This window comes from Rhinopithecus roxellana, chromosome 14, assembly GCF_007565055.1.
Source record: "Rhinopithecus roxellana isolate Shanxi Qingling chromosome 14, ASM756505v1, whole genome shotgun sequence".
NCBI classification, from domain to species: Eukaryota; Metazoa; Chordata; class Mammalia; order Primates; family Cercopithecidae; genus Rhinopithecus; species Rhinopithecus roxellana.
This window is the reverse complement of record NC_044562.1, coordinates 88,368,567-88,395,276: the sequence shown is the minus strand read 5'-3', so window position 1 is coordinate 88,395,276 and position 26,710 is coordinate 88,368,567. Positions and strand designations below refer to the sequence as shown.

The 26,710-nt window shown below is 43.8% G+C and overlaps 1 protein-coding gene across 2 annotated transcripts in view; it reads left to right on the top strand.

Annotated features, from left to right (window-relative positions):
• The first annotated feature begins 8,721 nt into the window (after window positions 1-8,721).
• Window positions 8,722-26,710, top strand: part of FLACC1 (flagellum associated containing coiled-coil domains 1) — a 67,537-nt gene continuing 49,548 nt past the window's right edge. For both annotated transcript variants that reach the window (XM_010375513.2, XM_030916766.1), the window contains exons 1-7: window positions 8,722-9,267; window positions 14,808-14,967; window positions 15,472-15,543; window positions 18,013-18,061; window positions 19,504-19,637; window positions 22,195-22,288; window positions 23,993-24,054. In XM_010375513.2, coding sequence (XP_010373815.1) covers window positions 14,855-14,967; window positions 15,472-15,543; window positions 18,013-18,061; window positions 19,504-19,637; window positions 22,195-22,288; window positions 23,993-24,054 — 524 coding nt within the window. In that variant the 5' untranslated portion in view covers window positions 8,722-9,267; window positions 14,808-14,854. The remainder of the gene's footprint in view (window positions 9,268-14,807; window positions 14,968-15,471; window positions 15,544-18,012; window positions 18,062-19,503; window positions 19,638-22,194; window positions 22,289-23,992; window positions 24,055-26,710) is intronic.

Here is a 26,710-nt window from a genome sequence, read left to right as displayed (position 1 = left end):
GTTTATCCAAAAGTGGTTCAGGAGCAAGTTGTTTATTTTCCATGTACTTATGTGGTTTTGAGCAATCTTCATGATACTGATTTCTATTTGTATTCCACTATGGTCTGAGAGTATGGTTGCTATGATTTTGATTTTTTTTTTAATTTGTTAAAACTTACTTTATGGCCAAGTATGTGGTCAATCTTGGAGTCTGTTCTGTGTGCAGATTAGAGGAATGTATATTCTGTTGTTGATGGGTGGAATATTCTGTAGATGTCTATTAGGCCCAGTTGGTCAAGTATTGAAGTTAAGTCTGGAATTTCTTTGTCATTTCTGCCTCAGTGATCTCTCTAATGCTGTCAGTGTATTGTTGAAGTCCCCCACTACTATTGTGTGGCTAAGTCTTTTTGTAGGTCTAGAAGTACCTGTTTTATGAATCTGGTTGCTCTAATGTTGGCTGTGTATATATTTAGGGTTGTTAAGTCTTCGTGTTGAATTAACTCTTTATCATATGTAATGCTCTTCTTTGTCCTTTTTTTACTCTTGTTGGTTAAAAGTCTGTTTTATCTGATACATGAATAGCAACCCCTACCCATTTTTTGTTTTCTATTTGCATGGTAAATCTTTTTCCAACCCTTTACTTTGAGCCTATGGATGTCATTAATGTGTGAGAATTGTCACTTGAAGGTAGCAAGTGGATGGCTCTTGTTTTTTTATCGAACTTGCCACCTTGTGCCTTTTAAGTGAGGTGTTTAGACCATTTACATTCAAGGTTAATATTGATGTGCAAGGTTTTGATCCTATCATGAGATTGTTAGCAGTTGTTTTGTAATTTCTGTGGTGTGGTTGCTTTATAGGATCTATAGGCTATGTTCTTAAAAGTGTGTTTCTGTGATAGCAGATATCATTCTATCATTTCCGTGTTTTGAACTCCTTTAAGAATGTTTTGTACAGCTGATCTGGTGATAACATATTCCCTTAGCTCTTGCTTATCTAGAAAATATTTTCTTTCTCCTTTGCTTATGAAGCTTAATTTGGAGGGATATGACATTCTTGGTTGGAATTTCTTGTCTTTAAGAATGCTGAAAAAAGACTTCCAATCTCCCCTGGCACGTAAGATTTCTGCTGAGAAGTTCATTGTTAACCTGATGCATTCCCTTTGTACACAATCCGACCTTTTTCTCTAGCTGCCTTTAAGATGTTTTCTGCTGCGTGTGGTGGCTCACACCTGTAATCCCAGCACTTTGGGAGGCCAAGGTCAGCAGATCACTTGAGGTCAGGAGTTCAAGACCAACCTGGCCAGCATGGCAAAACCCAGTCTCTACTAAAAATATAAAAATTAGCTGACCATGGTGGTGTGCGCCTGTAGTTGCAGCTACTCAGGAAGCTGAATTATGAGAATCATTTAAGCCCCGGAGGAGGAGTCTGCAATGAGCCAAGATAATGCCACTGCACTCCAGCCTGGGTGACAGTGAGACTCCATCTTGGAAAAAAAAAGTATTTAGCATTGACCTTGGACAGTCTGGTGACTGTATGCCTTGGTGATGCTCATTTTGTATAGTATCTTGCAGGTGTTCTCTGAATTTCTTGTATCTGGATGTCTACCTCTAGCAAGATTAAGGAAACTTTCTTGAATTATTCCCTCAAATATGTTTTTCCTTCTCAGGAATGCCAGTAATTCATAGGTTTGGTTGTTTTACATAATCCCATATTTCTCAAAGCCTTTGTTCACCTTTAAAAATTATTTTTTCTTTATTTTTATGTAACTGAGTTAGCTCAAAAGATCAGTCTTCAAGCTCTGAAATTCTTTCTTCTGCTCAGTCCAGTCTATTGATAAAGCTTTCAATTGTATTTTGAAATTCCCTGAGTGAGTTTTTCAACTCCAGAAGCTGTGATTGATTTCTTTTTACCATATTTATCTCTTCCTTCATTTCCTGGATTGCTTTAGAAGTTTTGTGTTGTTGATTTTTAACCTTGACTTAGGTCTCATTGATCTTCCTTGTAATCCATGCTTTGAATTATGTAACTGTTCTTCTTTCTGAGTTTCTATTTTGGGTATAGACCATTGCTGGAGAGCAAGTTTGATCCTTTGGTGGTGTCACTATATTCAGATTTTTTGTGGTGCCAGAATTCTCGCACTGATTCCTTCTCATCTGGAGATGCTGGCATATTAATTTTATAGTGATTTTCATGTGGGTAGGATTATTTATTTTTCCTTCTTTCCCTATAATATTATTGAGTTTTTTTTTTTTTTTTTTTTTTTTTCTTTCCCTTTCCCTTTTCCCCCCTCTCTAGGGAATGTGACTATTAAGAATGCTGGGTAGGGTCTTTTGGCTTTGCTTCTATAACCCTTTTCAATTCTGTCAGCAGGTTTTATATTGGGCTGTGCAGTTCAACCTACAAGTTAGTAGATGGTGCTTATAGGTAAGAGCCTGCTCTGGCCAATGTGACTGGGTGTATACTTGATCCTTGTTTATGGGGAAAAGCTCTGTTACCTCAGGCAATGAGCTAATTCATGCCTAATGCTAATTCAGACCATAGTGGTCTGAGCTCCCTGCTCAGACACAGGGAGGTAGGGGCCAAAATGGGCAGAGCTGGACTGGGCAGGTCCAAATACAGGTCCCCTGATGACAGGTAAAAGCACCAGGACCAAGGGGGAATGCAGTGGGTAGCCACTACTAAGCACCTAGAGATGCTAGGGAAATTTCCTTGACCCCAAGTTCCCTGCTCAGGAATGGGGGCAGCGTAGACTAATCCAGTAGAGTCACTGATCCAGATGCCTGGAGATCTATCTAGGCATGGAGCCCCACTACACCAGGATCTATGCACAGGAAGGGTGGGGTGCTCAGGCTGCTGTTCCAGGCGAGCGAGTGCTCTGAATGCCTGGAGATCTGCCTGAGCATGGAGGAGAGAGGGCCCCCTGTACCAAGACCTCTGCACAGGAGGGTTTGGGTGACTCAGACTGCTGATCGAGGCAAATGGGTGCTCTGAATGCCTGATGATCTGCCTGGTCATGGAGCGGAGAGGGCCTTGCTGCACATCATCTATGTCTTGGAATGGGAGGGGCAGCAGCTCAGGCTGCTGAACCAGATGAGCGAGTGCACCTAATGCCTGGAGATCTGCTGGGGTGCAAAATGGAGAGTGCCTCCCCACACCCAGATCTCTGCACAGGAAGGGTAGGGCACTCAGGCTGCTAGTCCATGTGAGCAGGTGCTCCAAATGCCTGGAGATGTGCCTAGAGATGGAGTGGAGAGGGCACCCTTGCACCACAATCTATACACAGGAAAGGTAGGACAACTCAGGCTGCTGATCCAAGGAAGGGGGTGTTCCAGACACCTGGAGATCTGCCTGGGTGTGGAGCAGAGAGAGCCATGCTGTACCACAATCTATGTCCATGAAGGGTGGGGCAGCTCAGGCTGCTGGTCCCGACAAGCAAGTGCTCCAAATGCCTGGATTTCTGCCTGAGGGTGGAGCAGAGAGGGTTCTGCTGCACCACAATCTCAGGGCAGCTGGCTGGGTCACCCTGCAGTGACATATGCAGACTAGTTGCAGGTCACTAACCTAGCCCTGGCTACAAGTCTCATCACACAGGAGAAACTGCAGCTGTAGCAGTTCTCCTCCCACCTCAGGCCTGCAAAGGGGGAAAGCACAATCCCAGCACCTACTGCTAAGGCTCTTTGCACAGTTCTGGCTATGGAGACCCCTACCCTAAGCCAGAGCAGATGCTCCAATTGCTGACCCAAGACTAAAATGCCTGTGTGGCCACACTGCTAGGTCACCAGAGAATGACTGACTTCGTCCACACCTGGATTAAAAATAGCACCCTGCTTTCAGTCCCGAGTCTGGGAAAATGTTTGCAGCTTTTCTCTGTGTCTTTTCCTCACAGTGTTTCCAAGCTGCTTCCCCAAGTTAGCTCCAGTGCTTGTGAGAAACAAAGTGCTCTCCCTCAGCCTGGGTTGCTTGGATCCCAGGTGGAAAGGTGAGTCATAGAGGGAGGCTCTCTGCCTCTCCCATGTACTGGGGCTTCACTCATTTTTATCAGCTGCATGCCATCACTGGGGCTGTTTGTCCACATTCTCCTCCCTAGCATCTGGGGTGTCCTTCACAATTCTAGTGGATTCCCATTTTCCTTTTTGGATAAAAACCCACAGAGATGATCTTTACACACTATCTTGCTATTTCCAAGGGGCCAAGGCACACTAAAAGACTCTAATCTGCCATCTTGGAAATAAAACAGAAACTTTTTTTTTTAAACTCAGTGTCCATTTAGAATTATGACCATCTTGTGAGAAACGAAGTTTGAGACTCTACTTTGATATGAAATTTAGTGCTATCATCTTTAATTATGTTTTCTTTCACAAATGACAACTAGTGGATGTGTTTAAGTCCAAAAACCTTCTGATGAGGGTTAAGATTTGGGGCTTTGAGTATCCTGTTGACTTCCATTGCTAGTTTCACTATATTAAATTTGAGTTATGCTAATAGTAAGTTTTATTTTTCTGTTTTTCATTAGTTTTTATGAGTTAAGGACCAAAATGCCACAAAATTTTCAAATGAGCAAATGTTACTGTGCAAATTTAGAAAAGATGCCAAAATACAACTGTTGGCTGGCAGGTCATGTTGCCAGCAATAGCATGAAGTATTTTGTTCCTTAGTTTAAGAAGTTATGAAGAAAGCACCCCTAAGGTGTTATGAGATGATGAAAAATACAGAAAACCCAAATATATAAAAATCAAAGTATTGTTTCACAAAATTGATTGTCTTGCCTTCTCAGCAAAATCACTTCAGTTATTCAAAAGCAAGATTTTTACATCACATTCAAACATTATCATGGGCCAGAAAATGCTATGGAGTATTTTAATTTCATATAATTCACTACCCCTTCTATGGCTGTTTTTACCGCCTCTGAAACAATCTCCAGATCTATCCAGTAATATGAAGAGTTGGTATCACGCTTCATGTTCCATCTAGATCTACATATATATAAATTTAAGGGTAGTCAGGATTCATATTGCACAATGTTCTTCAGCCACCATATGTAGCTCTTGCAAATACCATTCCCGTATACGAATACCTGTGGAATTACAAATTAAGGCATTAAAAGAAGTAAAAAATGGGTGCTCAACACCACTGGAGAATATATTTCATTATGCACAAATCTTGCATTCATGCTATCTGAGAGGTTTTGACAAGTTACCTTTCCTCTTACCTTACTGCTGCTGCCCCAGTCTTTCCTGCACTCCAAAGCAGTGTCTGTGTCTGATCTCAGCAGCAGCATAACCCACAAACCTTTATAGCATTTGGGCACAGTCCTCTTTTGTTTTGAAGATAAACGGTAAAAGATGTGGTGAAGCATTCCCTGAGACCTGAATGTGGTTAATGATGAGAGTGAGTCTTTAGGGTTATGGTTCCTGCTGTTTCAGAGCTGAGCTCCAGATCAAGGGCCCACGTGTTTTGCTTTTTTGTTGTTGTTGTTGTGGTTGTTTTCTTCTTCTTCATCTTCTGAGATGGAGTCTCGCTCTGTCATCGAGGCTTGAATGCAGTGGCATGATCTTGGCTCACTGCAACCTCTGCCTCCTGAGTCCGAGCAATTCTTCCACCTCAACCTCCCGAGTAGCTGGCACTACAGGCGCACACCACCACACCCAGCTAATTTTTGTATTTTCAGTAGAGACAGGGTTTCACCATGTTGGCCAGGTTGTTCTTCAACTCCTGACCTCAGTTGATCCACCCACCTTGGCCTCTCAAAGTGCTGGAATTACAGGTGTGAGCCACTGCACCCAGCCTGGGCCCACGTGTCCTTGAACAAATGTAGGTTTCTGTGTGTGCCTGTCCTGTGCAGAGTCCTCTAAAGCCCAGGGCTCAGAACAATGGCCCCTCTTTCTAGGTGCAAGGGTAGCACTGCAGGCTTTCACAGGATTCCTGTGGCTACCTGGTTGGGGCTGTTCAGGATGATCCATGGGAGTTAGCATAGCACCACTCTAAAGTCAGATGTTGAAAGACAAGGATCAAAGAGAGTTGAGCAAGTGAGCAAGTTGGAGATAATTACAAGCTTCTTAAGAGAACACTGTCTTTTCCACACTGGGAGTATTCTCATAGAGCCACACATAGCACTCCACAGATGGAAAGCCTCCGAATGCTCCTAGCTGACCATATTTGCCACTTCATGAACACTGCAACATCACACAAGAAGATGTCTATTTCCCCAAGCCCTGTGCAGACCAATTTTGATAATATAACTGTCTGAATTAAGTTGCAGTTTCTCTCATTCATTTATTCAACTTATACTTTGTTTTACTATTGGTATTCTGGCCTCCTCCACCTCTTTTCCAAATAGTAAGACATTTTGCTTTAGGAGAAGATACTGAGAATGCCAGTGCTTTGCCAATTTCATCAAAGAGAAGAGCACTTAACCCTTAACCCCTAAACACCTTCATTTCCTTCTGCTCTGCTGTTTTGGACTTGGCAAAGCTTTACTCATGTCCAAAAAGATGAAAGGGGAGTGGGGAGACCCAAAGCAGTAGTAATTAGTGCTGAGCCTTCACCAAGTCGAGTGGCTGGGGTTTTCCTTCAGCACTTGCTTCCTTTGTATCTCTGTTTTTAGCCACGCTTCAGTCAAGAACTAAATCCTGCTGCTTTTTTTTTTAATCATAAGAAAGGATTTAAATATAAAATTTTATACACTAAACACACTCAAAGTAAATATTCAATCTCTGGATGGAGACAGATTGTCTAGATGACTAATAGAGTCTATCAACTGTTCTCTAAGTTCTTTCCCTCCTTTTAATCTTTGAAAGTCTCTCTTCATCTAGCCTGTTCCTGGTACTCGGAGTTGAAGCAGCCATAGTGCAACCAAGAGGCTTCCCTCCATCAACACACTGAGGCTGCCATAACAGAGAGATGGAAAGAGCCCAGTTCTCCAAGGACATTGCTGAATCTTTGCACCAACTCTGATAGCACTACTTCCAGACTGTATTTCATGAGGTTAATAAACCTCTTTGATGTAAGTCACTTGCAATCAAGGCAACAGGTCTGTGCATTTTAACTACACATGGCCCACAATTTGAAAAATCCTGTTGTAAATACTGGTGTCCTCGGAGTTCTGTTCTAGACCCTCTTCTCTCCTTACACAATATTCTCTATATATGTGATCTCACTCACTCCCTTGGCTTGGAATATTATCCACTCTGAAGACCCCTAAATCTGCTTCTAGGCCAGAATCTTCTGAACTTCTAAAATATATAAGAAACTTTAACAGACGTCACCACTTGTCTATTAGTCTCCCTGCACCTTAACATATCCAGAACTGAACTAATAATCTGCTCCCCAGAATCCGTTTATCCCCCAGACTTTCCTGTCTCAATAAATGGCACCACGGTCAACTCAGTTGCTCGAGCTAGAGAGCCAGGAATCATCATCACCTCCTTTTCTCTCACCCCAGCATCCAGTCAATCACCAAGTCCTATCATATCTTCTCTCCATCCCCACTGCTGCTCCTCGGTCAGGGCCATCATTAGGTCCCATGAGGACCACTGCCACAGACTTACCTGGTTTCCCGGGCCCTTCCAATTGCTTCCCTATATTGCAGTCAGAATGATCTTTCTGATATGTAGATCTAGTCAGATCTCTTCTCTGTTTAACACTGCTACCTGACTCACTGGACTAGAAGATAACTCCTGCTATGAACTCCCACTGCTTCTGGCGAGTCCCTTAGTATGAGTCATTGTGGCTGCATGGTGGCGTACACCTGTAATCCCAGCACTTTGGGAGGCTGAAGCAGGAGGATCGCTTGAGCTCAGGAGTACCAGACCAGCCTGGGTGACATAGCAAGGCCTCATGTATACTAAAAGTCAAAAAAATTAGCTGGGCATAGTGCTGCACACCTGTAGTCCCATCTACTCGGGAGTCTGAGGCAGAAGGATCGCTTGAGTCCAGGAGGTCGAGGCTGCAGTGAGCTATGATCATGCCACTGCACTGCAGCCTGGGTAACAGAGTGAGACACTGTCTCAAAGGAAAAAAAATTAATTATGCTTTTATTGAGCTTTTTTATTGTCTGTTTTCTCATTGATCTGTAAATTGTATTGAGTATAGGAACTGAAGTATATCCCCACACCTAGCAACAGTGCCTGGCACACGGTAGACAACAAATGTGACATTGAGTGAATAGATTAATTTAGAAGAACATTTTGTAAGCTGGGGGTTGTGACCCACCAGGACCATGAACTCAGTCTAGTGGATTATAATCAGCTTTAATTTAAAGAAGAAAAGAAATAGACAAGAATAGCAAATAATAAGAGTATTATTTCACGAAATTTTTTATTACGAAATTTGTAAAATATATTTCTTATAATGAGTGGCAGTAAAACTAAAATGAAAGCCACTGGGTTATAATAAGCAAGTACTTTTTTCTATAGTAAGAAAAAGCAGTTTTATTTAAAAAAAAAAAAATCTGAAAACCTTGTGACTGAAAAAGACTCCTGCCTTGGGGGATTTTTACTTTCACAGATTTCAAAGCCTTAAACTCAAGGGAAAAAAGTGTCTAGAGTTTTAGGTTTCTGTGAGTAGATGACAAAGGAATTAAAAATCCATCATAGATCCTGCCTGGTAACTATTGCCACAGACCAATGAAGCCTAAAAGTGCTGTTGAATTCTATTTCCTCTGAAGATATATCTTAAGCTTTTTTGTCCCATGGCTGATGACGAAAGCGGAAATCCAGTGTTAAAAGTATGAACTCTTTGCTGTTGAGGGTGGTCACTGATTTAGGTATTGGAGAATTTAATTGGCTGTTTCTCCCAACCTTCTCTCTCGAAGAAAAGAGCCCTGAGCCAATGAGGAGCTACTGTTCTGTGTCCATAGCAACAAAATAAACAAACTTTGGCCTGCCATCTCCCAAGGGCAAACCTCACAACTCAGGCCCAAGTCACGGGAATCTGAATGGAGGGGTGACCTTCTCCTCTAGTTTAATTTCATTGCAATACTGAGAAACGTGAACTGTTTTGTCTTTAGAAGGGAAATTCATAGTTTGTGCCAGGCCAACCTTTGTAAAAGCCTTTGATTGGATTCACTAGAAGTCTGTCTTCCCACACTACATATACTGTGAATTTTCTGCTTCGGCATTTCAACCACTGGAATGTCCACTAAAGTCTTGAGTTCTGGAACCTCTGGATTTGATCTAAAGTAAACTCTGATTCTGTGTTGATGGGGAACCATTTCTCTCTAACACTGTGATTTCTTTAAGATGCTTGACTCGGGCCACATGAGAATAACAGATCTTTGGGCAGTCCAAGGTAAGCTCTTTGGAAAAGATGTTTTATATTATTTTTTCTACTGATTATTAATACTAACCAGTAACTTCTCTGAAGCCTCTGCCGGCTCACTGGTGACTATTGTTAGGACGAGCCTCAGGTATAATCATCAGGGAGAAGTGCAGGAAAGGAAAAAAAGAGGGAGAAAGAATCCTTACACTCACACACCCCTCGATGATTAGAGCTATTCAGTGTCAAGCCACTGTAAACGCAGATCTATCCGTGATGACGTGGAAATATCTACTAGATATCCTGTTCCATAAAAAGAACAAGATGCAACATCGTGTGCAAAGTATGCTCTCATTTATGCAAATCATTTTTTAAAAATCTATTATGCTTCTCTACAGGTTAAGTTCTATATGCAAGACATTTAAGGTTATATGCATTTCTGGAAGGATGCCCCCAAAATCTGTTAGATGTGGTTCCCACTTAAGAAGCTATGAGAAGTCAAGGACTGATTTTAGCTACTGAAATATTAAAATACTGCCATATAGGCCGGGCACAGTGGCTCACACCTGTAATCCCAGCACTTTGGGAGGCCGAGGTGGGTGGATCACCTGAAGTCAGGAGTTTGAGACCAGCCTGGCCAATATGGTGAAACCCCATCTTTACAAAAATACAAAAATTAGCCAGACATGGTGGCGGGTGCCTGTAATCCCAGCTACTGGGGAAGCTGAGGCAGGAGAATCGCTTGAACCTCGGAGGTAGAGGTTGCAGTGAGCCGAGAACATGCCATTGCACCCCAGCCTAGGCAACAAGAGCAAAACTCCGTCTCAAAATAATAATAATAATAATAATAATAATAATAATAATAAATAAAATACTGCCATATTGATTGGTAGATGACCATTGTCCAAGCCCCTTGCATGTCCTCCTTGCCACCTTGGTTGTCCCAACTCCTCCCCTGGCACTCCCAGACCACCTCATGATTGAGCAGCTAAAGAGTTAATGCATGGCACAGAGGTGGGAGTGAGATCCCCCAGGACCCTGTTCCAACCCTGGTTGATTATTCAATAGCCTTGTTGTACTGGTTGTTAAATATTTTGAGTATCACTCCTATGGGTGTTCAAAGAGAAAGGCCTTTATTTTTATTTTATTTATTTATTTTTTCAGAGACAGGGTCTTGTGCTGTCACCCAGGCTGAAACGCAGTGGTGTGATCATAGCTCACTGCAACCTCAAACTCTTGGCCCTAAGTGATCCTCCCACGCCACCCGCCAAGTAGCTAGGACTACAGGCACACTCCATCACACTAAGCTATTTTTAAAATTTTTTGTAGATACAGAGTCTCAATATGTTGCCCAGGCTGGTCTCAAGCTCCTAACCTCAAGCAACTCTCACACCTCAGTCTCCCAAAGTGCTGGGATTGCAGACATGTGCCACCACACCTGTGAGGCCATTTTTTTTTTTTCTTAAGAGCAAAAGAATAGATACCAAGACATGGTTTGTCATGGGGAAGAAGAAAAGGAAGCAAACACACATTCATCAAAGATCATTGAAAATCTATGTAAAACTCCACTGAGTGATTGTATCACCCATACAATTTACCTCTGCTTTCTGGCTTTTGAATGCAAACGTTTAACATTATTTATAATATGGTAATGACGATTACAACATTTTGGCAGTTTCATCTGTGAATCTCTTTTCTCTTTGTTTTTGTTTTTGGTTTTATTTATTTATTTATTGAGACAGAGTCTTGTTCTGTCACCCAGGCTGGAGTGCAGTGGCAAGATCTCAGCTCACTGCAACCTCCACCTCATGGGTTCAAGCGATTCTCCTGCCTCAGCCTCCCGAGTAGCTGGGATTACAGGCGTGTGCCACTACACCTGGCTAATTTTTGTGTTTTTAGTAGAGACAGGGTTTTGCCATGTTGGCTAGGCTGATCTTGAACTCCTGGCCTCAAGTGATCCACTTGCCTCAGCCTCCCAAAGTGCTGGAATTACAGGCATGAGCCACCGCACTGTCTTTTTCCTCTTTGTGGAGCTGACTCCAACCACTGTGATGAGCTGATTACAACCATCAAGTTTACTAGTCAGGTAAGAAATATATGCATCAAATGCCCATTGTGGACAAGCCACTTCGCAAGGCTTAGTGGAGGTGTTGAGGCACAAAGAGCTCTCCATAGTGGAGTCCTGGCCTTCAAGAAGAGAGAAGGCAGTTGCTAGAAGTGGGCCTGCCTTAACCTCTCACTTCCTGCCCCATGGACTCCTGCTAAATCTCCCAAGTTCAGGGTTGGCCCCTTTCCTACAGGAAGCAGATAGTAGGTTGGAAGCAGAAGCAGAGCTTCTTTTTTGCTACTGTGGCAGCCTCCTTTCAGACTCTCACCTGAATTCTAGCCCCTTGTAGCATCATCTTCCCACCTGGGCACTCAATCCCATCTGCTTCTCTGACCTCATCTCCTTGACTTGGCCCTGACAGGCCCCCAAACACAGTGGAGTGTGGACGGTTATAAATGGCGGCCCTGTCACCTACTCTTTAGGCCTTTGCTGTTCAGCCAGTCTCCTGGACTCCTTCCTAGCCCTGACATCTATTGCAGAAGATCCCCTAGTCCCAGGCCTCTGACCCAGGCAAACCCCTGCACACTCTGCCTTTATTCCAAGGCCAGGTCTCTTGCCTTGGCTCCACTGCTCACTTAGCTCTCTTTCTGCCGACTCCTCTACTGACTGCAAGCTCCCTGAGGGCAAAATCCAGCCAGCATCTAGCACAGTGCTCACAGCACGAGACTCTAAAGATTTGTGCTGTTAAAGGAGCAGTTACGAGTGGGTGAGTAGTCACTCCATTTCTTTGAGTTTTAGGATCTTCATATGGAAAATAGATTCAACCTTAAGGTCCTCTAGCTCTTAAGGTCATTAGACACCATCAGTGGATTTCTCAAGCATCAGTCATGTTGGAGACAAAGGTTGATTTCATTTTTTTGACTGGTTCTTAAGCAAATGTATTCCAGTATAATAGTGAAAACTAATCATAGACTTAGACATTTGAGTTAAATCTGTTATCATTTTAATGCTTCTATTGGGCTAATGATTCTTATAACATTTTTGGCGTTTGTTTTTATTACTAATGAAATATCCACTGACATGGCCGGGCACAGTGGCTCATGCCTGTAATCCCAGCACTTTGGGAGGCCAAGGCAGGAGGATCACTTGAGGCCAGGAGTTTGAGATCAGCCTGGCCAACATGGCAAAACCCAGTCTCTACTAAAAATACAAAAATTGGCCAGGCATAGTGGTGAGCACTTGTAGGAGGCTGGAGGCCTCCACCTACAGGAGGTTGAGGCAGGAGAATCACTTGAACCCAGGAAGCAGAGGTTGTAGTGAGCCAAGATTGTACCACTGCACTCCACCCTGGGTGACAGAGCAAGACTCTGAAAAGAAAAAAGAAAAGAAGAAAAGAAAAGAGAAAAGAAATATCCACTGACATCATTTAAAAATCAAATAATGTTAAAAATTCATTAAGGAAAAGTCTCAATTTCTGCCCCACCCCCAACCTGTCAGTTCTACTTCTCAGTGTGCTCCTAGAGGCAATTATTTTCAACTCTGTTATCTATTTCTTTGGAATTTTACCTCATACTTGCAAATAGTTTGTCTGTGCTCCATGTTAATTTTTCTTTCTGGTACATCAGATGAGGATTTGGCTCTTACACATCCCCATTCCGCTCATTCTTCCCGTGTAGTCACAATTCACTTTTTGGCTAAGTCAATATTAAGTATTTACATTTGATACATATGAGTGTGTGCCATACTATGATTATGTTTACTTTCTCATTCAATATTTTTTAACTTGGAGTAATTGCACATTTTATTTTCTTAGGTTTCTATGTTTCTATTGCCAGTCCCGCACCTACACTCCGAAATGCTCTGGTTCTGATTGCTCTGTAACAAAGTTACCACAAATTTAGTGGCTTCAAACAACACCAATTTATTATCTTACAGTTCTGAAAGTCAAAGCCCAAAATGAGTCTCACTGAGCTAAAATCAAGAGGTCGGCAGATCTGCATTCCTTCCGGAGGCTCCAGGGAGGGATTTTTTTCCTTGCCTTTTCCAGCTTCTAGACGCTGCCCCAATTCCTTGGCTCCCGGACCTTTTCCTCAATCACTCCTACCTCTTCCTCCATTATCACATCTTCTCTGACTGATAATTCAGGTAAATCTCTGTCTCTCAAGATCTTTCATTTAACCACAGCTGCTTTTGCCATGTAAGGTAACATAGTCACACTTCCCAGAGATTAGGACATGCGGTGTAGGGAAAGGGACAGTATTCATCCTACCATGTGCTCCTACAGATCTACCAGCTGCCTGTCAATATCATCAGGTAATCTACCATTTCCAAGTCCTGCAGCCTCTGGGACCTCTGATGAGTGAATTGGCTCCATCTTGTTCATACTCTGTCTTTGCAGGCACATAGGCTGTAGTGAGCTATGGTGAGAGCCCTAGTTATGATGCCAAACATGTAGGGACATCCCTTGTGCAATCTTCTCTCCTCTCCCATTTTCTTGCTCTTATGGAATTAAATCTCTTTTAATGCTATACTCTAATTTTAGTTGGATTCTGGAAAAGAAAGATAAGCCAGTGTGGTCAAGCCACCATGTTTATCTGATAGTTGTCTTTCATCAAGATTCTCATAATAGGGGTTTTGTTTTTATGGAGGCAGAGAAGGAGTTTCCACTCTGTAATTCAAAGAGGTGACCAGGAATGAGAAACGAGGAGATTCAGTTGCATTGTAGCTCAGGCAGCAGAACTAATTTTCCAGGAGGTTCTGTGCCGAACTTGCTGTGGGAATTTCTCTTCCCTTCAGTGAGAACTGGTGTGGCCTGCTGGAAAGGAAGGAGCTTGGGAGTCAAGGAGATTTGTGTTTGTTTCCAGCTCTGCAACTTTCTGCCACTGTGACTTCTCTGAGTCTCAGTAGCCTCATCTGTAGTATCAGCATAACAATAATTGAGCGGTTTTACCTGGCTCACAGCAAGGACTCAGTTATGGCAAATTTTATTTTATTTTATTTTATTTTTGTTTTATTTTATTTTTATCTTATTTTTTGAGAGGAAGTCTCACTCTCCACCCAGGCTGGAGTGCAGTGGCACAATCTTGGCTCACTGCAACCTCTGCCTCCCAGGTTCAAGCAATCCTCCCACCTCAGCCTCCTGAGTAGCTGGGATTATAGGTGTGTACCACCATGCCCAGCTAATTTTTGTATTATTAGTAGAGACGGGGTTTCACCATGTTGGCCAGGCTGGTCTCAAACTCCTGACCTCAAGTGATCCATCCACCTCGGCCCCCCAAAGTGCTGGGATTACAGGCATGAGCCACCATGCCTGGCCAGTTATGGCAAAGTTTAAATTGCTTTCAAGTCAAGTCTACTGAGTAGAAAGGGATGAGCTGTTAACCTATAGCCAAGACCCTGCACCAGATCAACAGCTTCTGGAATCTACCATTGTTCTTTGGGTCCTCCCTGGGTTCTTCCCAATTTGTCTGTATTTTTGCTTTGATTCTAAATGGTTTAACTTTCTGCTGTTGTTTTTCGATTTCAGCAAGAGCCTCCTGATCTAGCAGCCAAGACTGCCCCTGACCTTTGGCCATGAACCCCAACCCTCTCATCTATTGCACCTGCTGGGACCCCTGGAACTTGGGACCACGGAAGCTAATCAAGACCCCTCAACTACCACACAAGAACTCCACAGGGAGGTCCAAGTAAGAATTATCTGGGTTGGGGTAGGCACAGGGACCTTGGGATCCATTTGTAGCCTCATTTCTTTCACAAGATTTCTAAAACAGCAAGTGTGGCAGCAAAATCTCAGGTGGGCCAGACAGCCTTGCTTTCTCCAGCTTCCTTGCCAGCTGGTTGGCTGCACCCTCATCTTGCCAGCCCTGCCTGGGGTTTGTGCTATTTTAAATGAGGAAGTCTCAGTGTTGGTGCAAAGGCAAAGTGCGGCTTCCAACCAAAGGGCCTTGATGGCAGCTGCCCCCTCCATGTGGGATAAAGAGCTTTGGGAACTGGGGAACAAACTCTTCCTGGGACAGTGAACAAGGAGGGCCTTGGGCCTGAGTTTTAAAGGCCTCAGATTTTAAAGATTCCAGCTGTCAGATCATGCATTCCAATTTTGGGTCACTATAGGGATGTACTTAATCTGGGAGTATTAAAAGGGTTTCCGAATTTCCAACTTTTTTGTTTTAATTATTGTTTTTCACTTTCAGGCTAACTCCTCTTCTACCAGCTCCAAAAAATCACAATTACCTCCAACCAACAAAACCTGTTGTTTCCCCAAAGTAAGTATTTTTTGTTTGTTTGTTTGTTTGTTTGTTTGTTTGTTTTGTTTTGTTTTCTGTTTTTGAGATGGAGTCTCACTCTGTTGCCCAGGCTGGAGTGCAATGGCGCAACCTCTGTGACTCACTGCAACCTCCACTTCCCAGTCTCAAGAGATTCTCCTGCCTCAGCGTCTTGAGTAGCTGGGACTACAGGTGTGCGGGTCACCATGCCCAGCTACTTTTTTGTATTTTAATAGAGATGGGGTTTCACCACGCTGCCTAGGGTGGTCTTGAACTCCTGAACTCAAGCGATCCACCCGCCTCGGCCTCCCAAAGTATTGGGATTACAGGCGTGAGCCACTGCTCCCAGCAGTTTGTTTGTTTGAGATGGAGTCTTGCTCTGTCTGGACCACAGTGGTGCCATCTTGGCTCACTCCAGGCTGGACCACAGTGGTGCCATCTTGGCTCACTCCAACCTCCACCTCCCTGGTTCAAACGATTCTCCTGCCTTAGCCTCCTGAGTAGCTGGGATTACAGGCACCCATCACCATGCCCAGGTAGTTTTTGTATCTGTGGTAACGACGGTGTTTCACTGTGTTGGCCAGGCTGGTCTTGAACTCCTGACCTTAAGTGATCAGCCCTCCTCGACCTTCAAATTGCTGGGATTACAGTCGTGAGCCACTGCTCCTGACCTTAAGTATTTGTATATCCGTGAGACAGAAATGGTTTAAGGCATGTGAATAAAATAATCTCCCTCCCACCTGGCCTGACTTGAATTAATTGATGCCAGGGATGTTAAGAGAATTGCCAGAATCCACCTTGATTTCTCGCAAACCTCAGATCCTACATGTAGATTTTGGGGTCCTCTGCATCCACAGCTTCCAAAGTCATTGCATCATTTGATTCAAAGTCACTGTATCAACTGCTCTCCACAGGGGTGCCCTCAATAGCTCTTTTCTGCCCTAGAGCCCAAAGCTTGATGCGCCCTGTTGTCACAGAGCCTTGACCCTCCCATGCATTTAGGGTGGTGACCCACTCTTTAGCTGATTACTTTCCTGTGTCTAAGATTTTCTGTGGGTTGCATCTTGGTTTTAATCACAAATTAAAATTTTTACTCACATTTTACAAGCTTAGAAATGTATCTTAGTTTTAGGTCTTTGTATGAATCTTTGTATTCCATTAAGTTTTTTGGAAAATATTTATGGAACACCTATTATTTATTAGGCACTGTTTCAGGTGCTGGGAAAACAGCCAGAAACACTATAAAGTCTCCACTCTCCTGGCACTTATCTTCTAGTGAGGAAGGGAGGGGAAGAGGACCATAAACTAGTTATTACATCTGAGGTTGGCAAGTGCTACACAGAAAAACAATGTGGGCAAAGTGGGAGGGGCTGTGAGGGTGGGGATACTTTATGTAGGGAGGTCGGGCGAGTCCCTGTGTAAAGGGGACAGAAGGAGCCTTGATGATGCCTGGGTCAAGCACTCTTGGCAGAGGGACCAGCAAGTCCAAAGGTCCTGGGGTGGGAACTTGCTTGACATGTCTGACCTCTTCCAGGAAGGCAGAGGCCAGTGTGGCATGAGCAGAGCAAGTGAGCAGGGAGTGGTGGGAGATAAGCTCAAAGAAGATAATGAGGTGATGGGTGTGGTGGGCAGGACAGTGACCCCCTCCCAAGGACGTCTACGCCCTAACACCCAGAGACTGCAAATATGTTGTTACTTGCCAAAGAGGAATTAAGGCTGCAGATGGCATTAAGGTTGCTAATCAGCTGATCTTGAATTGGAGAGATTATCCTGGATTATTCCAGACCCCATGTAATCACAAAGGTCCTTCTTTGTACGTGAAAGAGGAGGTCAGAGTGTCAGAGTCAGAGAAGGAGCTGTGACAACAGAAGCAGAGGTCAGAGCGATGCAATTGCTGCTGGCTTTGGAGATGGAGGGAAAGGTCACTGAACATATACACATATATGGTGTTCATTTTTTATACAGTATATATAAAGATTTGAATGAAAAACAAGTTTAACTTCAACGTTTGTATCTTAATGGGATTCATTTCATTATCTGGAACATTTGTTTATATAGAATGTTTCATTCTCCAATAAAGAGAGTTCCACACAGTTCCCTGAACTGAGTGTGTGTGTGCCTGTGTGTGTGTAAGGGGGTGGCAGGGGGTGTTACCTGACTCACAGAGCCTTGACTCAGGGAGAATATGTAAGGGTCCCTCTAGCTGGTGGATGCTCCTCCAAAACAGAAGTTGCCCCAATATCATAGAACAACTCTTTTGCCTCCTTGGGCAGGACCTTTTCATGAGCGCTCCCACTTTGGGCCCTCAGGAGCCCGGCTTCAGTGAGTTCCCCAACTATCCTAGGGATCCCCTAAGAAGGTCAGGTCAGAGAGCAGAAGTCAGATGGTGGCGGCCTCAGGGTTCAGCTCCTAAGCTTTGAACTTCTCTTTGCTGTCTGGTTGCTTTCTGAGCATGTCTTTCTCTTGCAGAAAGAAAATCCATGCAGCAAGGCAAGAAGAGAGCAATAAATCATTTTATGTGAGTAAAGGCAGGAAGAGGGCAGTGGGACTAAAATCTACTGAGCGCCTACCATGTGCAAGCATGGGCCTTTTACATTTTTATACTTACCTTGTTGAATCTTCACAAAGATCCTGGGAGGAGGTGCTGTTATTATTGCATATTGTGCATGGCAGGTAAGTGGAAGAACCACGACTTGAACTCAGCTCAGCCAGATTCCAGAGTGGGCATTTAATTGCCACTCTCTCCTGCTTGCACAAGGCAAACAGAGTGTCCCAGGGAAACTGGACATGACAGCTAGTCCAGGCCAGTAAACAGCTCATGCCCAGATGCAGGAAGCCCTCTGCTGACTTTGGGAATTCACGAATGCTGGGGAGAGGCAGCCGGGACCCCTCAGGGGATCAGGGGTGGGAGGGCACTGGAGAAGGTGATGGGAACCAAACTCGAAGGATCTTGGTGCCTGCCTGGGAATGTGGGCCTGACCCTTCTGGTGTCTGGGAGCCTTTACTGGTCTGACACAGGCACAGGACCAAGTAAGAGTTACATTTCAGAAGCAGCAGTCTCTGGAGGGATATAATTGATACATTTTTTTACTGTTTTCTGTGTTTATCTAGTTGGTTTTTTTTTGTTTTGTTTTGTTTTGTTTTTTAAATACCATGCAGTCCTTTAATAGTTAGGGAAAAAATATACAAGCAAAAATATAATTGCCCTCTAGGTGGAGAGGAGGATGAACTGTTGGGGAGCAAGAGGGAAGGCAGAGAGGCCAGAGCCCAAGAGAAAGATGGTGGTGGCCTGGGGCTGTCAGGCAGGGGTGTGGAGAGAGGAGGGTGATTCAGAGAGACATGAAGGAGGTGACAACAGCAGGGCTCAAGGGGCTGCAGCGTGTGCTGTGCAGCTCTCAGAGCCCCAGGCCAGCAGAGGCCCTGCCCAGGTTTCTGACTTGGCATCTAATGGGAGAAGGAGGAGGAAATGACATTTTGTTTGCAACCATTCTAGTCATTTTCTCATATGTTGTTTTGTTTTTCCCTCACAAAAGCCATTTGAGAAGGAGTTATTAACCCCACTTTCTGATGAGAAAACTGAGGCACAGAGATGCTGGATGGCTATTGTCTGGTGGCAGAGCCAAGATTTACTCAGGCCTCTGTGATTCCAAAACCTGAGCAGTTGCCGCATGCCCACCTCCGGCCACAAGGGTGAACACAAGTGGGGGGGCAGGGGCATCAATGGCTTAGTGTGGCACAGAGCTTGAGAGGCCCCTAGGGACACCCACGAGCCTACTGAGCATCAGGTTTGAGTCTCAGAGATGTGAGGATGAGCTACAATGGGTGAAGGGCCCAGAAGGGCTTGGGCTCTGGAGTCCCAGGTCCCTGTTTTTAAGATGTGAGTGAGGCAACAGGAGAAGATTTGGAGAAATCTCAGCACTCCAAGTCTGCCATTTTATCCTACTTTCCCTTGATGCCTAGGAAGTGATCAACGTGTCACCTGGCTATCAACTTGTTCGGAATCGGGAACAGATTTCTGTCACCTTAGGGGATGAGATGTTTGATGGGAAAAAGCGGTGGGAATCGGAGATCCCGAACAAAGGCAGATTTTCCAGGTAATGCTGTTGAACCAACATTCAGCTGCTTGGGGCTACTCCCACCGGCTCAGCCTGGCCTCAGGGATAAGCCAAAGCCACTATGCCCACAGCCAGGCCACTGGTGCCTGCTCTGGAGGGGCCGCAAGGGCACCCCCCTCCTCACCCCTGCTTCCTGATGATGCATCTCTCCACATCTGCCTCTCTTTCCTCTGATCCCATCCGTGAGCAGATCCAAGGGGCAGGATGAAGATTGATTGGGAGTTATGTGATTGATCCCAAAGGACAGCAATTGTTCCTGGGGTAAGGAATAGATAGAAGAGCCACAAATTAGTCTGAATTTGGGGCATGCCAATTAAGTAAAGTGAGGGTTTCTGGGAGGCTGTAGTGCACATGTTTTGTTGTTGTTTTTTGTTTTTTTTGAGAGAGTCTCTCTCTGTCACCCAGGCTGGAGTTTAGTGGCACGATCTCGGCTCACTGCAACCTCTGCCTCCCAGGTTTAAGCAATGCTCATGCCTTAGCCTCTCAAGTAGCTAGGATTACAGGCTTGCACCACCACACCCAGCTAATTTTTATAGTTTTAGTAGAGATGGGATTTCACCGTGTTAGCCAGGCTGGTCTCTAACTCCTGACCTCAGGTAGTAATCCTCTGACCTCAGCCTCCCAAAGTGCTGGGATTATAGGCGTGAGCCACCGCACCCAGCCTCTTTTTCGTTACGTCCAAAAATACTGCTCAGCTCATGCCCCTGGGAGATGAAGTATGGAAGGTTCTGGCCTGACTTCATCCCGTTAGCGCAGCCATCCTGTCTTTAGGCCCCACCTATTCTCTGTCCTCCAATGCCATATCAAGTATATCTCCATGTCTTTCTTTTTTCATTAACAGATGCAGATTCATCTCTACATCTTTTCATTCTACCCTTCTACCCTTTAATCTCTTATTCATATCTTCTGCTTCGCCGATATCCTGCCCCCCGTGTTCAGGCATCTTACTTCTTTTTTTTTTTTTTTTTTTTTTTGAGACGGAGTCTGGCTCGGTCGCCCAGGCTGGAGTGCAGTGGCCGGATCTCAGCTCACTGCAAGCTCCGCCTCCCGGGTTTACGCCATTCTCCTGCCTCCGCCTCCCGAGTAGCTGGGACTACAGGCGCCCACCACCTCACCCGGCTAGTTTTTTGTATTTTTTAGTAGAGACGGGGTTTCACCGTGTTAGCCAGGATGGTCTCGATCTCCTGACCTCGTGATCCGCCCGTCTCGGCCTCCCAAAGTGCTGGGATTACAGGCTTGAGCCACCGCGCCCGGCCTGGCATCTTACTTCTTAACTGCACTACTGAATGGCTCTCCAAGTGCCTCTTCCCTCAGGCTTATTTTGCTGTAAGAATTATTTTTCAACACACAACTCTAAAAGACCAACAATAGAAAACACACACACACAATCATCTACCTATCTGCTAGCGTATTGGCAGAATTCAACCAAACCGTTAGCAGTGGTTACATCTGGGAAGGGATTCAGATTGAGGGTAAGTCTGAAGGACCCTCAAGTGGAATGAGGCCGTGCTATGGAGTCTCTCTGATCTGACCTGGCCCAGAGGGGCTGGACCCAAGTTCTTGTCTTCCCACCCAGGGGCATTCAGCCTCTGCTTTCTTTTCCCTGTTTATCCATAGCCCTCTGCAGGAAGAGAATGGGGCATGCGCCTATAGTCAAGCTAGCACGACAGCCCACCTCTTGGCCTCACAGGGAAGTTGTCACCAGTTGTGCACAATAAAACATGATAACGTGTGCTTGTTGTATTCACTGGTAAAGCTGTGAGTGTTGTTTATAGTGAAGATCGTGTTCAAAAGATAAGGGCTCCCTATTATTCAGCTTTCTCATGCCTTTTCTTTCTCATACCCTGGAACTGTCTCCTCCTGTATCCCCTCTCTTGTTTCGTCAGCCCACATTCTCTCTGTGCTCAGTTAGACATGGGAGGTGGTTGACCAAAGAGGTCAAAGCATCTTGCATTGAGGACTTCCTCTCAGCTCCACTGCACATGGCACCACCTGCTGCCTTGTCACTGTAGCCCAACCAGGCAGAGCTAAATAATTTACAGATATCATGGCAGCCTTAGACCCAGAAACACAGAAAACCATGACCTGTGCTAAAAGCCACTCTCTTAAATCCCCTCTTAGTCCCATCTCTGGCCCAGTCCTTGTCTGTGGTTCACAGTCAGCATCAATCCTATTACACATCTTCTAATTTCCTAATCCCCTGAACTTCATCCTGTTTCAACCATCATCAGCAGATCAAGGTCAAACTCTAATAAATTTCTGACATATTCTTATTTTTCTTCTACTCAGTAGGCCACCAAACCATCCTGTTCAAGTCTAGTGAGCTTACCCAAAAGAGTCAGATCTGAGCCTCAACTGCCTTATTGCCAAATGCCTTCTCTAAGACTGTCCCTGTCCCTCCACCCCCACCTCATAATGATGGAGCAGGTGCAGGACATGGCCAGCTCTCACCAGGCCAGAGTCAGTCATGCTCAGGGGTCTGAGTGACATGGAATGGTAAGCTTTGTGGGTGATAGAAGAATTACTTCTCCTACAGGGCCAACATCATTTCTGACCTAGAAGAGCAAATTTCAGAGCTGACAGCAATAATTGAACAAATGAACAGAGATCACCAGTCTGCCCAGAAATTGGTGAGTGACCTTACATTAGCTAACATCTTCATGGGCAAGATAAAATTAATGTTTTCGGATCACCTCTGTGCCAGGCAACATGCCAAGCACTTTACTTATATGAGCCATGTTGTCCAGGTGACAGGACCCTAAAGATTGGACTGTGTCACTTGGTAGTATTTCTCTGACTCCATCTTTATCTGTAATTGCAAGAACTCAAGTTCTTCCACAAGGCTTAACTCATTTATTTCCAGGAGTTCTCCAGGTACCTCTGTGTGGGCAGTGACACTGTCCTCCTCACACTAGGGTGCACTTGTTTTCTGTCTGGCCTTTGCGGTGCAATTAAGTTTCAGAGGTTGTGAGGCTCTCACTAACGACACCAGCACACTCAGTGTCCAGGGCTTACTCTCTGTGACTGTTAAAGCTGCCCACACATCAGAATCTGCAGATGTCATTGACACTCTTTGTGATTCCTGAGGATTTCAATGACACCTTTTTAGCTTTTACCATCTGTTTCATCTGATGACTTCTTCCTCACCTCAAATAGGTGTGCCTGTTGGCCTGGCGTGACAGCCGGTGCTGTATTCAGAAATATCCTCCCCAGGGTTGTTGAATGCCCTGATCTGTGAGGTTTTACTTCCCAGAAGGCAGCTTCTCACCCTCTGATACGTCCTAGATGCATCTGAATCCTACAGTGACCCAGCTTATGACTCAGGCTGTTGTCCTATCCTGAGACCACCGTCTTCCGCCTGCCAACTATTGATTCATTACCTTATTTATCTGAAAACACTGCCAAGTTTATGGTCTCCTTCTATAGAAAGGAAACTGAGGCTCAGGGAAGTTAAATAATTTGCATAAGGTCACTCAACTGAACAGTGGTGGATCATTGGACAAAATGAACATTTTAAGTCACAGCCACAGATCCTACTGAAGACATATTTAGAGACTATTTCCATGAAGGGATCCTAGATTGTGTTACCGAAAATACTGCCACTTGTGAACATGCTATTTGTTGTGTGGCCATGTGGAAGGGAGTAGTGTTGGCTGACCCTGTGCTGTTCTCTGTCTGTCAGAGTGGCTCTGCTGACCACTTGTCGTGTGACACAGTCCTGGCTTCTCCCCGGTAGTCAGAGAGGTACAAGGACAAGCCCTAAACCCTTGTCCTAGCTGACAGTGGTCACTGACTGATTTGAAGTATTGATTTATCCCGAGACTGGCCAGAGGATTTGGCATGTTAGAATGAAGTATCACCTGAAAGTGAGCAAATCCTGCCTGCTAGAATGGAATTATACTGTCAACAAGGATTAACACTAGATTTTAAGTTCCTTGAAGGTAAGATCTGAGTCTTAGTCCTCTTTGGCTCTTCCAAGCCAAGCCCTTTGTTTAATAAATGATTGCTCAATTGAATTACATATCCAAAAATCTGAAGGCCGTGATGTAACAGAGATGATGGTCTAGCACAGGAGACCAGACCTACCCAAAAAAAACCAGTCAGTGAAAGAGATGCACCAACATTATGAACTGAATAAGTAGAAAACAACATAGAGCAAGGCACAAATTGTTCTGTTCCCTTATTAATAATGTGCTCTCTGGCACTGCAGAGCACAGTGGAAGAGGGGTGGGGAGGGGGCTGTGCCCCATGAATTGGAAGGTTTTTCAGAAGGTGCACATCAGAATGGGACGGGGTCCTCAGTCTTGTGTTGTTGATGCTGATTTTATTTCCAGCTCTCCAATGAAATGGAGCTCCGCTGTGCTGAGATGAAACAGATATTTGAAAACAAGAACAGGTACACTTTCTGGCATGGACCCTTGTGTGCTGATGGCTCTAAGGCTCCTGCATCCTTTGCAGGATTTTAGTTCACTGGGACTTCAGATAGTTCCAAATGGAGTTGGGGGATGAGGGGTGGGGGAGATGAACAAGACACATGTCTTTGAAGAGCAGGATGGCTTGATTCAAAGCCACTAAAATAAACCACAAAGAAAGTTATTACTGCTTTTGCATTTTATCATCCAATCCTTTCATTTCAATTATAATCTCCCTTTTTGTTGGTTACTGAGAAGAGTCATTTTTGTTCTCTATGAGATTTCTGTGATAAATAACTGTTGTTCTCAGCCAAGTCTCCTCCTCCACCATCTCCTCGTTCTTCTCCTCCTCCTCCTCCTCTTCTTCTTTGTCTCACCTCTACTCTCCCTGGCTGCTAGGTCAGGGACTCAGCAAAATAGGAAGACAGTATGAGAGTCAGGAGCAAAGTCAAATCAAGAGAAAATTAAAAGGAGTCCAAATATAGAGAGATAGAGCATAGAACATGGTTACCATAGTCGGGTAGGAGGAAGAAAATGGGGAGATATTGATCAAATGATACAATGTTGCAAATATGTAGGGTGAACAAGTCCAAAAATATAATGTAAAAAGATGAGAGCTATAGTTAATAATAATGTACGATATTAAGAATGTTGCTAAATGAGTTTATAGCTGTTCTCACCACAGGGGGAAAATGGTTAACTAAGTGAGCTGATGGATATGTTAATTTGTTCCATTATAGTAACCTTTTAACTATATGTACATAGTAATCTCCATTATTGTAACTATTTGTGTGTGTGTATATATATATACACACACATATATATAAACTCTACATATATATATGCTTGTGTAGTGTGTGTGTATATATATATATAGTAAAAATTATGTGTCATATATAGATACAGTAAGATGGTTACTATAGTAGAGATGCATATATATGACTTATATATAGATGAATCTTACAACATCATGTTGTATACCTTAAATATACACGATACGATTTATTTTTTAAAAGAGTTTTATTATGTGTATGGGTGAAGATAATCTTAACATCCCCTTTCAGGCTACTTGCTGCACACCAGAGCAGCCTTAGAAATCCTGGTGGAGAGATAGCACTCTTAGTTGAGTCATAGCCATTTATACATTTATGTATCTGTAGACTTTATCTGTTAGAGTAGTTTTAGGTTTACAGGAAAAATGAGGAGAAAGTACAGAGAGTTCCTGTGCACCCGTTCCTAATCAAATTCAATCAAATTAAAGATGAGTACACCAAGACACATAATAATCAACCTATCAAAAATCAAAGACAAAGCAAAAATTCTGAGAGCATCAGAAGGTAAGAAACACATCACACACAAAGGAGTGCCAATACAATTGTAATTTCTGAACAGAAACACTGCAGGTCAGGAGTCAGTGTGATGATGTATTAAAAGTGCTGAAGGAAAAAAACTGCCTACCAAGAATACCTTAGCAAAGCTGTCTTTCCCAGTTGAGGAAGAAATAGAAACTTTCCCAAATAAAAATTAAGGGAGTTCATTACCACTATGCCTGCCTTACAGAAATTGCAAAAGGAAGTTTTAAAAACTGAAACAGAGAGCTGCTAATAACATGAAACATACGAAAGCACAACACTCAATGGTATAAGCAAAATAGAGTCATACTCAGAATATTTTAGGACTGTGATGATGGGATGTAAGACAATTTTATCCCAACATGAGGGTAAAAATACAAAACTATTAATAACTATAGCTAAAATAAATTTTCAAGGATACACATTATAAAATGGTATCAATTCTGATATCAAAAACAACATGTTAGGGAGGGAGTAAAACTGTTGAGTTATTGTATGCAATTGAACTTGTTATCAGCTTGAAATAGCTTATTACAAGAGCAAGATATTCTAACTAAGTGTCATGGTAACCACAAAGAAAAAAATCTTTAGCAGTAGCGCAACAGAAAAATAGAAAGGATTCAAAGCATACACTACAAAAAATATCAAACCACAAAAGAAGAGAGCAAGAGAGGAAGAAAGAATCTACAAAACAACAAAACAAAAATTGACAAAATAGCAGTAGTAAGTCCTTACCTATTAATAATTACCTTGAATGTAAATGGATTAAATTCTCTGATTAAAAAAAATAGAATGGGTGAATGGAGTTTTAAAAAACAAGAACCAACTATATGCTGCCTACAAGAGACTCATGTCACCTGTAAGGCACATGAGCACTCCTCCCAGGGTCTGAGAGTAAGCCCACTCAACCTTCCGCTACCACCATTGCTGGCACCTACCTGCATGCACCACCTATGGGCCTGAGGACAGGACCACCCAACTTCTCATAGCCACCACCAACACCAGTGAGTACCACTTGGGTCCCAGAGGGTTGTCTCACTATTGCTACTGCCATCAGCCACAGCACACCCATTGCCAATGGGTCTGTGAACCTACCTACCTGCTCAGCCCATAGGTGCCATTCCTGACACCTGAAAAAGCCACTAAAGGCCCAAGAATTGGCCTGCCTGAACCCACTAATACTTAATGCCAGCATATGCCACCCTGGGGCCCAAAGATAGGCACACTTAAAAAACTAGAATAAAACTAGAAATCAATAACAAGAAAAACTTTGAAAACTATACAAACG